This window comes from Onychostruthus taczanowskii, unplaced genomic scaffold, assembly GCF_017590055.1.
Source record: "Onychostruthus taczanowskii isolate IOZ18803 unplaced genomic scaffold, ASM1759005v1 scaffold30, whole genome shotgun sequence".
Classification (NCBI taxonomy): domain Eukaryota; kingdom Metazoa; phylum Chordata; class Aves; order Passeriformes; family Passeridae; genus Onychostruthus; species Onychostruthus taczanowskii.
The window spans coordinates 1,940,843-1,957,683 of NW_024500350.1; the positions used below are offsets into that span (position 1 = coordinate 1,940,843).

Here is a 16,841-nt window from a genome sequence, read left to right on the forward strand (position 1 = left end):
ACCAGGGACTCAAAAGCAACCTGCACTGGCTTGCAGTGCTCTGTTTGGAGATGGCCACACAGCTAATCCTTGCCTGGTTAAAGAAATTAAGGACACCTCATTTGCAGATGTTTGCAGCACAGTGTGCTGAGCAGGAGGCATTATGTAGGATAAGACACTCCTAAATATGGTTTCACCATACTTGGTGTGGGAGACCAACACCCAAATATTCTGGTGCTTCTGGGAGATCCCAGGAGAGTCACAAGCGATATCAAATTCAGCACAAATAAAGTTTCTGAAACAGTACCAGCTGCATCCCAACATTGCCCTCTGCCTCCCTCCCAAAGACCTTTTGTGACTCACTGGACTGTTTGTCCAAAATTCCTCAGTGCCTCCAAACACTGAGGCCATTCATTGAACCTGACACTGACAGAATGCTGCCTCCTTGCTGCTTGGTAACAGCTCCCTGATCCCCTCCTTTTCTCCATTTCCAGTCAGGTGAGAGGTGCATCAGGTGAGGAGAGAGCAGTGAGGTCACCAAGCCAGATGTGGGAAGAGCCTGTGCCAAACTCACTCTGAAAATGACCCATTTTCAGAGAAGCCAAAGCCCTCTGGAAGCAGAAAAACAAATTCTTTGTGAGGCACTAACTGCTACAGGGCATTTTTTTTTTTATAGCCATTCATGGAAGACACAAAAAAGAAAAAGAAAGCACTATTTCTGCATTAGTACACTTGGATCAAAAAAATACAAGGCTAAAGCTATTTTAGAAAAAGAAAGAAGTACACAGAGGAACACGCATCTTCTCCCTGGCCAGCTGGCCCCAGGCCCCTCTGAGATGGGCTGAAGTGTCACAGCTCCAACCCCTCTGAGACAATGGCTTTGGTGTGTGCATCAGCAGCTCTTCTCCCAGCATCACAGAGCACAATTTAAACAGGAACGTGACATTTCAAAGCAAAAAATTTATGCCAAAGCAATAGCTCTCTTTGGTGAGAGCACTGGACAGGAATCCAGGGAATCCAGACTGTGTTCTCCACAAACCTTCGTGGATGGGGAGGTCACAGACTGAGCTTCAGGTCACCACTGGAGAAGTGGGAGCAATTCTGTGGTAACTGATGGGCTGTGAGGACAAATCCAGAGGCTGGAGAAGCTCACAGAGCTGCAGATGCAAGGTAACACCTGCCCAGGCACATACAGTGACTCAGCAGCAGTAAACAGTGTGTCAGGAGGCTGCTCAATCCCTCTCAGGGGGGAGCTAGCTAGATGGGTAATTAAAACTATTTCTCACCTTGGTTTGAGACAACAAGCAAATGTTTGTTGAGGTCAAAGGAGGGAATTGCTTTAGCTCCATCCTTGACTAAACTACATCCTGCTACTCTTATCTCTTGAAAGTTTTCAGTGGAACTGAGAAGGAAGTGGAAGAGAGAGGCTATGTCCCTGAGCAGCTCTTGATCCTTCTTCATACCCAGCACTGCATTTATTATTCCATGAGGCTTCCCATCTCCTTCTGCCCACTTGTCCTCAAAGGCAAGAGAAATAACCCCCCCCAAAACAGCAATATTGTCAAGCAGGCACTTAAGCAACCCAGTGGCACAGCCAAATTCAGGTGCCTCAGACACAGGCCCCAAAAAATGCTGTCCTCTTATTTGGGCCCTAACAGCCTTGCAAGGGGCTGTGCTGCATTTCTGACTTCTCATTTTCAAGTCTCCCTGTATGCCTGGAGTTAGTACCAAGCATAAGTACACAGCTCTCAGGAAACATGAACTAATGTGGTGAGAGAGAATCTGATGGCCAAACCCTCTCCTGCCATGTACCTTATATTAGACACAGATCTCTGAAATGTCAGCTGTGTTAAACACTATGTTCTATGAACGTCCAGAATCATCAGTAAGTTTGCTTTAACCAGAATTTTCTTTTTTAATTTTCATCCTTTGAGTCTGTCCCATTTAGAACAGGCTAAATCAAGCCAGTCCAATCAGGCTCCACTGTTTTGCCCTGGCCCACACCTTCCCTCCACAGCCACTCCAACAAGTCCAGTCCCCACGGCCACAGGCCTCAGCCAAGACATCAGAGAGCCCAGAGCTACACCAAACAAAAGCAAACATGTTGAGCCCTGGATTGCAGCCACACCTCACTGCCCAGGGACAGGAATTTTGCTTAGTGATGAGTTCCTCCATACCTCCACCCACTGCTCCATCCTGAACGAGCTGGAGACATCAACACAGCTTTTCATTAACTTGGGCTGCTTTCAAACCTCTTAAATGCCTTCAAAATACAAATGGATGACCAACTTCTCCTCCAGTGCTTGTTCATATTTGTTCAGCTTGCTGTTGAAAACTACAAGGCAAGCATCAACAACTTGACCAGAGTTTGGCAGATGCAGGGTTTAAGTAGTCTTGTTCAAACCTCTGAGTATCTGCTGAAGATCCAGAACATTCTAAAGACTTGCAGTGGAGCAATCACACAAGAACTGTTCTACACTCCCTTAGGCTAATTTAAGTTGGAGACACAGATGAGTACAATGAACTGATTAGGAAAGACAGAATAAAACCCACAAATCTGCAGATCTTATCTAATACATTAAGTGGAATGAAATGGAGAATCACCAAGTGGAAAAATAAGGTACAATAAATACTGGAAAGTTGCTACCTTTTGGTTATGAAAGAGAAGAAATATTTATGCGTGGATGAGAGATTTCTAAAGGAATTCCAAAGCATTTAAACAATGGAAAATTTGAAGGTAACTGAATGTTATATAGGGAAGTTACCTAAATCCACTTAGGCAAAGGTGATCTCTGTAGATTACAATACCCACTGTGCTATGTATTTGTATCAGTATCTCACATGGAGCATAAAATCAAGCAGGTGAGCACTTCCAGCAGGAGGGATTTTATGTCAAAACTTCCCATCAAAGTAAATATATGAAATTATTAGAGATTTCAAGCATCCCAGAGCTAAAGGCATCACTTAAAGAGTTCATTTCCATTTGAATTCTGAGACCTTTCAAAAAACAATGTTAAGACTTTGCTAGTGACACCTGTACCATAGAATTTTCACAAACCAAACCACTGAAAATCTGTGCAGAAGCAACCCTAAATTCACTTATCGTTTGACTGAGTTAAAAAAAAAAAAAACAAAAAAAAAAAAACAAGCAGCACTGTGTTTTATCATGCACTCAGCAAGCTGGTTTTCTGGCTGCCATCTACTCTGCAGCCTTGATCTCACAAGATCAATGGTTTAAGGGCCCAAAGCCAGCCAGCCTCACTCCAACAGAGCCACTGAAAGGAGGTCAAAGGATGCCATGGTGCTCCAGAGCCAAGCTGGAAGAAGACTGGAAACACAAAAACAAGCAGGAGGGAGATTCCTTCCCCCTGATCTGGAGATTAATAAAGAGCAGACTCTGAAGAGCACAAGCTGCTATGGACAAAGTATTAAAAAAACCCCAAATTGCATATTTTTCATAGATTTCTGTGCTTCCAAGAACAATTGTGCACATCAGCTCACTGATAGCAGGCAACACTTATGCTGTCACTAATCCTGTTTGAGTATAGGAAAAGGTTTTTCATTTTTTCCACTTTCCCAAGACAAATGTTGTTTTTTTTCAAGTCCTGGACAAGATGAGTGCCTGTAAGAGCCTGGCTCATGAGTGCTGGCTCAGTTTTCAGGTATCATCATCAGTTAAAGGGGTGCAAGATGAAGGGAGTGTGTGTCCACACACATAAGGGAAGTGCTGCATTTTGCCTGAAGCTTTCACCTCACTGGGGTGACATATAGACCATCTTTTCAGTCCTGCAGTGTCTCCATCCAGTTACATAAAAAAACAGTGTCTGCTCAAGCTCCAAGGAAAACAAAAACAACCCAACACAACCCTCACAGCATGGAACAGAGATTAAAGGAAGGAAGCAAAACAATATGAATCTGAGACTGATGAATTCCAGTTTGGACAGGCTTGCCCAGAACAGCTTTATTTAATGGAAAGAATGGACTGACTTAAAACAATGCTCACTAAATCCTTGCTGAAACAAGATCCATAAATCCAGCTCAATGCTCACATCCAACATAACTGCTGGCATTAACTGTCACCACAAGGTACAAATTCAAGCAATTCTTGCAGAAGCAGGTGCACATGTCAGTGCAGGTGCACTTCAAGCTACCAGGAGAAATGGTGCAAAAGGGAGGCAGAAGACAAAAACCAGACCCTGATGGCTTTAACAAAAATGCAAATTTTAAGAAATGGTGAAGTTGATGCCAGGTTTGCCACTGCTCAGTTGCATCCCTAGACTTACAGAGAACTGAATCCTGCAGCTTCACTCTTCAAATAGGTAATATTAAAAACACTCTTCTAGGTAATATTAAAAGCAACTAGCTTAGACAATACCTCCCCCTGAACATTTTCTTTTTTCAGTGAATGCTCTTGTGTTGCAGAATTTCTTCGCTCTTCCAACTACTTCACCTGATTGTTTGCATAAACGTATTGCAAATTTAAACTTTGGGCCACAAAAAGTACAGACCAGTCACACCATTGTCAAGCAGTGTATTAGTTTGAAGATACTGCAGAGAATTTTTCAGTACAGTAGCCAGGGTATCTGCTGCTGTAACAGCTGTTACAGTGGGTTTCTTGAATCTGAGCAAGTGCCAGCAAAAGCTTTTGTAATTTTCCCTCCTCTCTACAATTCAGAATATCTCCTGTAGTCCCAAAATACAAACAGCCTCACTTGGCTGAGTATGATGGAAAGAAACTATAACTTAGCAGAAAGTGTTAGAAGAGTTGTCTAAGCCAAGTGATGATGGCCTTGCCAGAGCAAGCAGGTGAAATGTCTACATGATGCAGGCAGCAGGAGAAAGACAACCCCAAACCCTGCATCGTGCTTTTTTTCCTCCCCTTTTTCTCTTTTTTAAAGGAACATGGTAGCAGTTATGTTCTTGTTTTACCTCTACAAAGATCAGAAGTGCTCATGGGAATAGAACACCAGAAATGTCTCATTTAATAAGAAAAGTGCATGACATGATTCATTTCTTGCTCCCCAGATCTGCCTGATGCTGGTGTGCACCCAGGCTAAAGGCAGCAAACAGAGTGCATGTCAAGTGCATTTAGAGTCTGGGGAAGAGAAAGCCAGGCAACAGGAGTACAATGCTTTTATTCCTCCCCCCTGCCACCCCTTTTTTTTTTTTTTCTTGTATTGTGAGAGAGGAGAATCCCAAGAGAAAGCTTGAAACAAGCACATTTCCTACAGCCATATCCTGTTTGCCAGCTCTGCTACATAACTCCAGGCAAAGTGCCCAGTACAGCATAAGAAATTTAACTAAGAAAAACCTGAAGGGATCATGATCTAGACACCAAGAGAAATCCAGCAGCTCAGAAATAAGTCACCATAGGACAAAAGCCTGATACATCCACCCTTCAGTGGCACTTATATACAGGCTTTACAAATCTGTTTGGAGATACAGTCACAGACAGAAAGGGAAGGAAGAACAAATCAGAGTCAACTCCTGAGACATTCCCTATCAAAATGTGCACAGCTGACAATGCCTTTTACTTTTCCAGATAAATTACATTTAAAAATACACATTCATTAATGAAATGAAAAAAAAAAAAAAAAGCCCACTGAAAAAATCCCAACCAAAACCTGGCAAAACATTTCAGCGAGAAAGTGCTTTAGAAAGGAAGCATTCATAGCATAAAGCCTTTAAATAGCTTCTTTGAAACTTGACTCCATTCACCTGACATATGCTATCTGAGTATTTGACAAAGATTATTTGTTAGGAGTAATTTCCAGTTAAGGATCTGTGTGCCAGAACTTTTGCTTTCCATGTGGAGGTACAATTAATAACACCTGCTTCCCAGTGGAGCCTGGTCCCAAAGCTACCTGCTTTCCTTCACAGCCCCAGGAGCACAACAGCTCCCAGCAGCTGCCCCTGATCTGTACAGCCCTAAAATTCTTTCAAGTCATTTCTGCTTACTACAATGAAATAGAAATTCACTGGTAAAGTACCAGCAAGACATGACAAGGCTGGAGATGTCAAGGTACTTCGATGATTTTATTTTTTACAGCCTGTTGCAGTGCAGAATCAAGTAGAAGGTGAAGGTGGTCTGTGAAAATTCTGAAGCCTCGCAGCAGCAAAGGCAAGGCTCAGGAGAGCTGACAAAATTAACTTCTTGCACAGGCTTTCTCCCCTAGCACATAGTACTAAAAATTCTTCATGCTTTGGAGTAGGAGCAAGGTGTAATAGCAAGTATCCTCAGTGAGAAATTCACTTCTTCATGAATAGATCCCACGGAGTTTATCCAGATTTTGCTCCTTCTGTACCCAGAACAAGGCAGCTGGAAGGAGCTATTTTCAGCTATTTGCTGGTATTTGAGGCAATGCTCCATCTGTGCTGACTGCTCAGCCTCTCACTGTGACATGCACAGACCTGCACACTCAGAACAGCCTATTTGAGAACAGCAGCCAGAAATAATTGCAGCTACAGAGCTGGACTTGAAGAACTCAGACCTTTATCAGGTGAAATATGCAAGGGGAAGCAGCTCCAGAAAGGACTTTTCTTCAAGTTTAAAGACAAACAGAACAAGCCTGGCTCTTCTTTGCAAGAAGGCAAGCCACACCTGTGTCAATAATCCCTGGTATTCAGTACTGCAGGGAGTGAAGAGTCTGCTGCAACATGTATGCCCGGCGGGGAGGAAGGAACGAGCATGTCCACGGACATGTCTCATCTTCCAAACAGCTCCAGAGCTGGATGGAAGCCAGGAGCTCTCCAGGAGGTATTCCAGCTTTAGAGCCCCACGAGGCTGTGATCTGTCTCCCTCTCAGACAGAGCTGGAGACAGGAGTACGTGTGGCAAGGGGCAAAATAATCCCAGATGCCAAATGTTGTTTTGCTTCCTGCATGCAGAACAGCTTTGGCTGCTTGTGATATTCTCTGGCAATAACCAAGGTTCACCCAGATAAAATGGAAACCAGGTATCAGCTGGTTTCATATCTGGGCACTCACTGTAGCAGTGCAGAGACAGCATTTGCAGCTGAGTTACCTCTGCTCCCCTCTAAACTCTCTTCAAAATTCTCTGGTTCTCTCTATAGAGCTCTGAAAAAACATCTGTCAAACCTAAAACAAGGGAAAAACACACAGAGTTGGAAGCACAGACAGCATTTTACACAATTGTATTAAAAGGAAGCTAAAACACAGAAAAAGAATCTGAGACTGCAGTGCTTATCACTGGCACCTTCAGGCTGTGCTTCCAGGCAAAGCAATGAGTGAGGAAATAAACCAAACCACTGCAGTTCTAACCTTGACCCCGACCCTGGGAACTGCACAGTTCATGCTTCCAAAGTGTTTACAGAGGTATGCTCACAGCCATGCATAATGCAAGGATATTAACTTAAGGATAGAACTTTTCCCAAACATACTTTTCCTCTTCTTTGGAGCAAAATAATTAGACCCGAGATGAAAGTTAATGAGTAGGTTCAAGCATTTTTTAAGAAGCTGGCTCAATGAATGTATGCTGAATTCAGAAAAATTAATATGCCATATCAAAGTAAGAGTTAATTTCAGGGATTACATTACTGCACACACACCCATTTACTGGTTCTCAGCACTTACCACTTTTACTTTAAATCAAGATAATTTTGGTATTTAAACAAACAGGTCAATGGGTAGGCAAGATAAAAAAACCACCACAGTCAAAAGCCTCTAAGTATTAGTACACACCTACACATCATAACACAGTAGAATTACTTTACAGGTATGCTGGATCAATAAAAGCTAAACATAATAAAGAGCTGATGATTATCAGGAAGAGGTACTTAGACATGCTTAGAGGGCACAGTATTCCTCTGAAAATCTGACAGCCTCCTGAGACATCCCAGTTTGGCTGCTTCTCCATACAACACCTCGAGGAGGCAGAGGGGACCCTTAAAAACAAAACCAGGAAAGGAAAACATCCAAATAGCCACCTGTTCTGAAAAACTGCTACCATGTGTCAGGCATTCACCTGCCAAGGGAGTGGCAAATTTCTTTGCTTTCCTACACTGGCTGGTCCTGACAAAACAATCAAGGCTCAAGAGTTAATGATTTCCCTCTGGGAAAGCTCCAGGAGCCAAGCTGCAGGGCTGGGCTCTGTCCTTGATCAACACTTGCAACCTGTAATTCATCCAGCCCTCCAGTATGAAGCACAGAACCCCTCAGGTGAGGCTTGGAGCACGAGGTCAATATTTTAAGGTTCATTTTTCATTTTCCAGCAGGGCTGGTCCATTTAGTGAGCTCTGAAAGCTTGTGTCTTGTTACTGCATCAAGGCTGTAACCAGAGCCAGCTGCTGGCCAGAGCCCCAGCGACCTGCACCCTGTTAACCCTGTCCTTCCCAACCAGCACAACGCCACATTTCACACCCAAGCCCAAACCTCCTTCAGTTTGTAGCCAGAGCTCCATCAGCTGAGGAAAGGGCACAAAGAACTCCTCCAGGCTATGGATTTCATGGTTTTAACATCACTGTTAAACATCAGATTTTGTTGCCTATTTCTTCTCCCTTCAAAGCAGAAGGTTTTGTTTCATCTGCCTTTAAGGCAGATGCTTGTTTCCAATTTGTGACTGCTCAGGTAAAAGGGATTGTGGCCATTCACAAACCTGTCCTGTTCCAGAGCCTGAGCATCCATCTAGCTTTGATTTCTGGAAGAGCAGTTAGTTCTACCCAGGTTTGAATCTCCAGTTTCCCATGAATGCCTGAAGCACTTCAAAATACAGTTACAGGATGCAACTGAATATATCTGAATATATCTGATCTGCTGCTTAAAGAGAAGGATTCTGCTTTTTGCTGCAAGCACAGTGTTTTTGACTAACTCACAGATGCTCAGTAAAAGGAACTCCATGGGCCAGAAGTCTTCTCTGGAAGAATGCTTCCAGGTGACTGATGAGGCTTAAATATTCTCCTCCTCCTGGCACACCTTTTCCTGCAAACAGGTGCATAAAAACTTCTCTATCTCGCCAAGCAGGAGTTTGACATCACAATGTTAGAACTTGGAAAGCTTATTGTGACTTGCTCCTTGGCACAAAAATAACCCACAGGAAAGCTGCAGTGCCAACCAGAACTTTGTACTGGCTTCCCCTCCAGTGAGGAACTAGGGCTGAACAGCCAGAGAGGTGCCCCTCCATCAAAACCAACAAGGGCAGATTCCCTGGAATCAAGAGAAAAACCTGAGGCAAATATAAAATAAATATCTTTCCAGTGGGGCTACTTGAGGCAGGCTCCAAATTCCACTCTCCCCATCATCACTTGACCAAAGAATTTTTATGTCATTCCCCACTTTCTGTCTACTCTGATTCCACCCACAACTGACCCTTCTGAAGGTTTTGGTTCTGGCACTATCCAAGTGCACAATGAGGCCAAATCACAGGATGCACGAGCAGCAAGGGAACATAATGGAGCCACACAACCTGGCTCCATTATTCAAGGTATAAGCTCTAGGTAGTTCATTCCCAATATGTACAAAGAGGCAAAACACCAGCCAAAAAAACCCCAACCAAACATATATATATATATATACTCAGAGCTTGAAATGACTATAATTGACTGATGAATTGCATTTTTTTTTTCTCATTCATGCATTTTAAATTATTTACTTTCTGCATATGGTCAGATTCAGACCTTGGAAAGCCCCTAGCCATATATAAAGAGCATGAGGAATCTATTTAAACATGTTCCCAGGTCTCTTATGTCTCCATGAAACTGAACAGGCACAACTACAGCACTCTGCAGGTTCAAAACAAAACTAAATTACCCAAAAGTGTTAGCAAGTTATAATCAAAGGCCTCCTATTTTGCTGTACTTTGGACTTACAGTAACTGCACCACTTGTTAGCTGTCACAGACATTACAAGCTCCAAGCAGTGGGGATGGAGGAGAACACTGCCACTTGGTGGAAAAAGGAGAAAGGAAACATTTGCAACTGCTCCAAGTACAATTAATTCCGCAGGGATTTCCATCTCTCCCCATCCCAAGTGAATTTCCAGTCAGCATGGCTGGTGCAGCTGCACCAGTGCCCCCAGAGCCACACCCCAGCAGGGCACTGGGCTGCCTCCACAGCCCCAGCCTGCCCAGTGCCAGCTGGCTCCACAGCTATCACTTAATACTCAAAAAAAACCAAAAGGCCAATGGACACAATTCCCTTTTTCACCTGTGTTTGAAGGCATCTATTAAGGATAACATGGAAGTCTGAAACTGCTGAGTTTCAGACTCAGTTTAGCTTTGCCTCCCTCCCAATCTTCTCAAATCCTCACTTTTCACGCCACACTGGGATGGCAGGAATTACATTTTACCATTATTTTATTTATTTCCTTTATTTCACATTTTCAGTTCTTGCAGAGTTGCTACTGCAGTCTACCAAGATACAAAATGCTTTTTATTTTGAATACATTCATTATTTCTTTGCTTCCTCACTGAAGCTGAAATGCTGCTCTGTGGCCACGCGTGGCTCTTCTTCAGAAGCACAAAATGCACCTGGACAGCAGCACACAAAACCCACTGAAAGCAAGAGGCTTTTCAAACAAGCCAACATGAAATGTCAGTGACACGTTAAAGCAGCACCCACACAATTCAGTGGTGAGATTTCTGTCATGTATGATTACTCAGGTAAGAGCAGCCACAGTCTAATTCTGTTTTTTCTCTCTGCCAGACCTATTCTCCACTGCCCTGAAGTCCTACAGCCCTTTCACAGAAGGCAGAAATGCACACATTTCCAACAGGGCCCTACTACACAACTTCAAAAACTTGATTTACAACAAATTTATCTTCTAAGGAAATCCCATATTTTTACTTCATAGTACATATTTGAATCCAGCAGTTTTTACAGAAATATCTCACTAGCATATTTACCAGGGCAAAAATGTAGAAGTAGAAAAAGGATAAGAGTGAGAGATTCCCTTTTACTTTCTTTAAAAAAAAATTATTTCTTGCAACAAGGAAAGGAGAAAATGCATTCCATTTCCAAGTGCCTGGGAGCCATTTAACACACTGAGACTTTACCAGCTGCAGTACAGCTGCCAAGATTTCCAGCTGTGTATCACTGTAAAGCCATAAAAATATTGTGGGGCCTGGAAGAAGGTGCTGCTATAAAACTAATTCAAATAGAACAGCTAAACACATCTATTTGCCTTCATCCTAGCCTATCAAAGCCCTGTGGCAAATCAAATTCTCTACAAAATTCTGCTTTGCAGCACAGTCCTCTGGTTTTTGTAGCAGAGTTTAGGGACTGCCTGCATCCTTGAGGAAGCTGCTGGATAAAATGAATGCACTTGCAATTGTTTGTCACTCAGCATCCCTGATGAACAGGATTGCTTCTACTGAACTAACACAAAAAATTTAAACACAGTTGTCTATAGCTTCAAATGGATTTGGTCTTCTGTCCTCCAGCTTTCAGCCTGATCCATGTCCTGTGTGCTGTCAAACACCTGCTGTGCAGCAGAAACAAGGTGAACTCCCAAGATAAAGATGATTTCAAGTATTTATGATAATAGCTATTATCTGGGGATCTTAGTTCACTTTTTAAATTTATCTATGACCTTTACAAAACTGCTTCATTCAGAATGACAGAGCTGGAGAGAACTGAATTGATTCTGACACCTTCCATGGCCTGTAAGAGCACAGGATCATTTATTCATTAAGTTCTACATGAAGAAATTATTCCAACTAACACTGGTCATACAGAATTCTGTACTGGATGCTGCACCTGCCACATCACTGCAAAACAGGTGAGATGCTGTCAGCAAACTTCAGATCTAATGCACAACATGACCAAACTCATGAAGGCCAACCTTCACTGTGACTCAGCCTGTGATCTGTTAACTGCCTTTGGCAGGAGCCAGAACTAAAGCCAGAAACACAGGTTAAAGCTACAAAAGGTGTGGAACTAACTACAGATCACAAATGAACACCAAGCCATGCTGTTAAAACTTACTCCTCTCGTACTGAGCTTCCCCACCACCACCAGACCACACTTTCAAATACCTTTAGGTCACCAGCCTCAGGTTTTTCAGTCTCTGAATCGTCATCTTCCTACAAGACAAGAATTTACAGGATTAAGCTTAAAGAGCAGGCCTGGCAAGTAACTGAACTTACAGCAAAGGGCATTCAGCAGCCCAGCAGCAGTCCAAGACCATGGAGAGTAGTTTTGCCCCACCCACTCATAACCAGAAAACAAGTCCTACAGTCAGGGGAAGAAGTGTTTGTTTGGTTTTGGGGGTTTTTGTAGGCAAAAGCATCACTCAGCAGCAGTTTTCCCTAGAAAACTCATGCAGCTCTGGAATGCTCAGAATTAGACAACAAGAAGCAGCAGAACTGGGGGAAAAAAGCATTTGTCCTTTGCTAATTCTGTCCCCTCCAGCTGGCAGATGGTGACTGACGAGCCTCTGTTCAGCAGTACCCACAGAAAAAGCAGCATTTGCAAGACCTGTGATAGTCCCAAGCATCAGCAACACACACAGGACACACAGCTGGCCTGCCACCAAACCAAACATGCAGGCTTGGAGAGGGTCTGGCCTAGCAGCAAGTTCCAGGGATCCAGGGATCCAGCAGACACAACCTCCTTGCTGGTGCAGAGCTCTTGTGCCTTGCTTGCAGATGCTGTGAACCTCCACAGAAGGGAACACTGACAAATTTCAGGTGACAGTCTCCATTTTTTAAACATTTCTTTTACGAACCAGAAATAAACCAAAGAACTGGGGGAACTTCTGCCCTGTGAGAGCTTAAAATACTGAACACAGCATTGTGTGAAAATCCACACCAGGTGAGCAGGAAGCTCCAGGCTGGTCCCCAGTGGCAGTAAACCTGCTGTCCCCTCACTGGGCATCCTCCCAGTACCCCTATTTCTAGACATAAACACATACTCTGGGTTCAAAACAAGTCTGAGGAGCAAAAAGTGTTTTTCATGCTCACATAACTCAGCAAAATGTTTTTTCTTCCAAACTTTCCCACAAATTTCAATGTTGGCCCCAAGACAAGAACTTGGTGTTTCAGCTTCAAAAGGGGCAACAAAAGAAAAAGTGAAATGAGAGGTGCAACTGAAAGGAAGAGTTTACAAGGAACTGCCCACCTCAAAGCATTGGCACATGAGCCAGTTCTGACAAGGCTAGAGCTGACCACACAATAATGGCAGGAAGTTTTAACTGACTGAATTCAGATGCCTCTCTTACAGATTAGAGACACAAGCTCCTTCACCTCAGCTACTCTCCAGCTTCCCTTTCTCAAAGATGCACACATGACAATAAGTCCAGACTGTCAAAGGTTAATTACAGTGAGTTTGCAATTAGCAAAGAACCAACTAACTTGGTGTTTACCACAAATGAGACTGCTCTCCCCTCTACAGTCTCTATTATATAGATAAAAGTGATTTTCATCAAAGCAATAATGGGTTGAATTATCCATGTTGCAGACAGTAACTGAAACAGCTCTCCAAAACTGCTGATCTAGCAGGGAGTAAGAACATTAACAAACAAAGCAGCATTACTGAGAAGTGGATTTGAATAAAAACAGAGGCTTTTCAGTCACTGTGAAAGTAGTTAAAACACTCACTGAGCTGTACAGAGCAAAGCACAGGAGAGCCTGAGTGCACCTCACCCTGTTTTTAGAAAACAACTCATAACCCCCACGAGCTAACAGCACAAGCAATGCCAAGGAAGTTTTCAAGTCTGCTCAGAGAATATTTAATGGGAAAAAAAAAGGGAAGTAACTTGTGCACTGTAACCACAAACCTAAGCAAGATCCACTGGCTGAGAGCAGTGACTGAGTGATTGCCCTTTCCTGAACAGCAGCTGAAGATGGAGAGCTGCAGCCTGCACCAAAAGCTGTGCATGCAATAAAGCCACTCCATCTACAAGCCCTTTACAATACCAACTAAACACAGCTGACCTTGGCAAGCACCTGCATCACTCACAGGGCTTCCTTTGCACCAGACAGACCTCACAGAAGCAGAGTCTAGAAGTGCTGGATATACAAAGAAGAATCACTGGAGCAGTAAAAAGGTTCATTGCTTTGCTAAGGGAGACACCAGGGGCAACAGAACAGAACTTAAAACAGGAACAAGAGACTGAGGAATTTCTTGGCTGCTTCTTGGGCAGACAAATGGCAGAAAAAAGTGTCTCCTGAGAGACTGATCCAACACCTACAGAGCAGATTTCAGTGAGGAAAAGTTATGGAAGTAGCCCTGGGTTTTTGGCTATGTGGTAGAAGAAAGAACTGGAACAGGGAGAAGATCAGAAAAAGGGTGACAATAAAGAAAGGAGATGAGAACTTTCCCTTTTCCTCTCCAAACTTATTGTTCCACTCCCTCAGACCCAGGGCAGAACTACACATCCTTCTGTGTGATGCAGCTGCCCTCACAGACTGTGAGCTCCGTGCCCTGTCCCCCCACACTGTTGGGATCTCAGAATTCAGGTGATATCAGACACGTGCCATGCTCCTGTGACACACAAAAGCCACCCACATGTAGACAGGACACTGCTACATCAAGGTGACTTGATGCAGGGAGTGCATTGAGCTACACACAAAAGAATAATTTAAGACAGCACAGAAGTTTATTCTTTTTAATCCACCACCAGTGTGGTCCTCTTACAAGGTTCTTATGGGTCAACTATGTTTAAAGAATATCTTTTATTTGGAGTGGCTGTAACAGCCTTTGTCCCATAAAAGAGTCCAACGACACCAACACAGTAACGAGCAACACGAGCTGTGCCAAGCAGCTGATGGGTTTCAGGGCAAATGCTTTCTGCTTGAAAACAAAGTGGAAAGGAGGAGGTGGAAAGTGCTGAAACCCACACCAGGAGTCAGATATTCCGGGTTCCACCACGGGTTGCTATTTGGGGTTTTTATTTGAAAGAGAAAAGTCTCTACAGCCTGGGTAAGAGGTCAAGACAAGCTCCCGGCGCAGGGAGGTACTTACTGACTGCCTGCTGTTCTCATCGTCCTCCTCTTCGTAGCCTTCCTCGTCCCCATCCAGGCGGGTAAAGTCATCCTCTCCGTACCCAACTGATACCAGACCTCCTTTCTCTCCTAAGGAGAAAGAGAAAAGGAAAACGGTGAGGGAAAGGGGAGGTGGCAGCGTGCGGGGCTTTCCCTTCACACAGGGGAAAGCGCCAGGCCGGCGCGGGCCGCGCGGGGGAACCGCGGCGCTCCAGCCCGCCGCCTGTCCCGGCTCCCTGCCCGCCCTCACCCGTGGGCGCTCCCCCGTCGCTCCCCGCCGTGCCGGCCTCGCTGTCCGACTCCGGGTCCGAGTCCTCAGCGTAAACCGCCAGCGAGGAGAGAACGCTGCGCTTCGCCGCCGCCATCTTCCGCCTCGGCCGCGGCGCACTTCCGGCGCGCGGCGATGACGACACGGCGCTGTCACCATGGCAACGCTGCCCTTCTTCCGCCCTCAGCGGGCTCCCGGCGCAGCGGGGGAGTCTCGCCCTCACGGCCGGGGCAGAAGCTGCTCGGGGAACTCACGGCCGGAGGGCAAAACCCTCAGCCAAGCGGAGCGCAGCGTCTCGGGGGAGGAGAGGGAATGAAAATTGCGCGAGCTGGCCCTTTAAGTGAAGCTTTTGACGTCATTTTGTGGCGCCGCGACAGCACCTGCCGGGTCCGGAGCGAGCGCGGAGGGTGGGGGCCGGGACAGGGCGGAGGTGGGAGCGGGCATGTGGGGGTGCAGGGACACAGGGCCCGAGGGAGGGAGGGAGGAAGGAAGGGGGGTGGGTGAGAAGGAGCCGCCTGCCCTCACACCCCCTCCATGGCGGGTGCGGGCGGGTTTGGCGGGCACTGACCCCCCCCGGCCCCGGTATGAGCCCCCTGTGCTGTGCCCCATGGGGAGGGGCTGACCCAGAGTAAACACAGTGCGGCCCTCTCCAGTGAGAGGGTCTGGATAAGTATCCCTGAGGGACCCGACAAAAGGGGGAGTGTGGCAGGGAAGCCCCGGGGGAGGCCGTGCAGGTGGCCGGGGGTGGGGGCAGGCCTCGGGCAGAGCAGGGTGGCAGCGTCCGGGGCTTGCTCAGGTTCCTGTCGCCGTTCGCAGCATCCTTATGATGAGCGGGAAGGCTCCCCCGGGCCTGGAGGGCAGGGTCCGCAAAACACTGCAGAAGGTCTTCGGGTTCGAGTCCTTCAAGACTTCCCTGCAGGAAAGTGCGACCATGGCTGTGGCGAGAGGTGAGGCTGGGCACGGGAGACGCGTGGAGCACGGCCGGGTGTCCGCGTCCATCCCCGCGGGGGTGACACTGCACGAGTGGCTCTTGTGCCTGCTGTGAGCAGACCTCACCCGGACTGAGCAGCAGCGCCCAGCCCTCCACGCCCTCCTCTGCTCTGAGGTGGTTCTGGTGGCCCAGGAGCACGTGCTGCACACGAGCTCTGCATCTTTTCCTCTCGTTTGTTTTGTAACGCCGCCGTTGCATCAGCCGTGGAAATGGGAAATGGGGAAAGTGCAGCATTGTTGGTGTCTTTTCTAGTTGTCTCCTCATACCTGCCAGTGTGTTTGTGGTCAGATGACATCAGAGCTGTTAACATTCGGGCTTTTTCAGAGTAAAGCTGGCCTTGTGTTAAGGACAATAGCAGTAGAGAGCTTGATTTCTTGGCATAGCTGAGATCCTCAGAATCACGGGGCCCTTATCAGAAACATTCTTGTGCTGATGTTGACACACGCCCCAACAGCCAGCTGGGGGTGGACGGGCAGCTCACACAAACAAGCTGCCAGCTCCCCCAGCAGCTCTCTCAGTGTGAATCACAACAGTGCCCAGTTCAGTTTCCATCTGTCACCACTCACTGTTGACAACAGACCTGTCAGAAGTGGGATTCTGTGTGCAAGGTGTCTCTGCCTGTTAACCTGGTGTCACTGGCACCTTCCTGGCTTCAGGTGGGTCTTG

At 45.8% G+C, this 16,841-nt stretch overlaps 2 protein-coding genes across 11 annotated transcripts in view; one reads left to right on the forward strand and one right to left on the reverse strand.

Moving 5' to 3' along the window:
• The window catches only part of LOC121338278 (SAP30 binding protein), a 29,328-nt gene extending 14,030 nt beyond the window's left edge, over window positions 1-15,298 (reverse strand). For 2 of the 3 annotated variants that reach the window (XR_005953012.1, XM_041409108.1), the window contains exons 1-3: window positions 15,167-15,298; window positions 14,897-15,006; window positions 11,968-12,015 (exon numbers count right to left, since the gene is read on the reverse strand). Coding sequence is in view for 2 of the 3 variants with exons in the window: in XM_041409108.1 (XP_041265042.1) it covers window positions 11,968-12,015; window positions 14,897-15,006; window positions 15,167-15,281 (273 nt within the window). In the remaining variant the exon portion in view is untranslated. The remainder of the gene's footprint in view (window positions 1-11,967; window positions 12,016-14,896; window positions 15,007-15,166) is intronic. The other variant, XM_041409109.1, reaches the window with a different exon arrangement.
• An 85-nt stretch (window positions 15,299-15,383) lies between these two features.
• RECQL5 (RecQ like helicase 5) overlaps window positions 15,384-16,841 on the forward strand; it is a 37,964-nt gene continuing 36,506 nt past the window's right edge. For 5 of the 8 annotated variants that reach the window (XM_041409098.1, XM_041409099.1, XM_041409102.1 and 2 more), the window contains exons 1-2: window positions 15,384-15,591; window positions 16,001-16,131. In XM_041409098.1, coding sequence (XP_041265032.1) covers window positions 15,497-15,591; window positions 16,001-16,131 — 226 coding nt within the window. In that variant the 5' untranslated portion in view covers window positions 15,384-15,496. Of the gene's footprint in view, window positions 15,615-16,000; window positions 16,132-16,841 lie in introns of all 8 variants that reach the window. The other 3 variants (XM_041409101.1, XM_041409100.1, XM_041409103.1) reach the window with 3 other exon arrangements.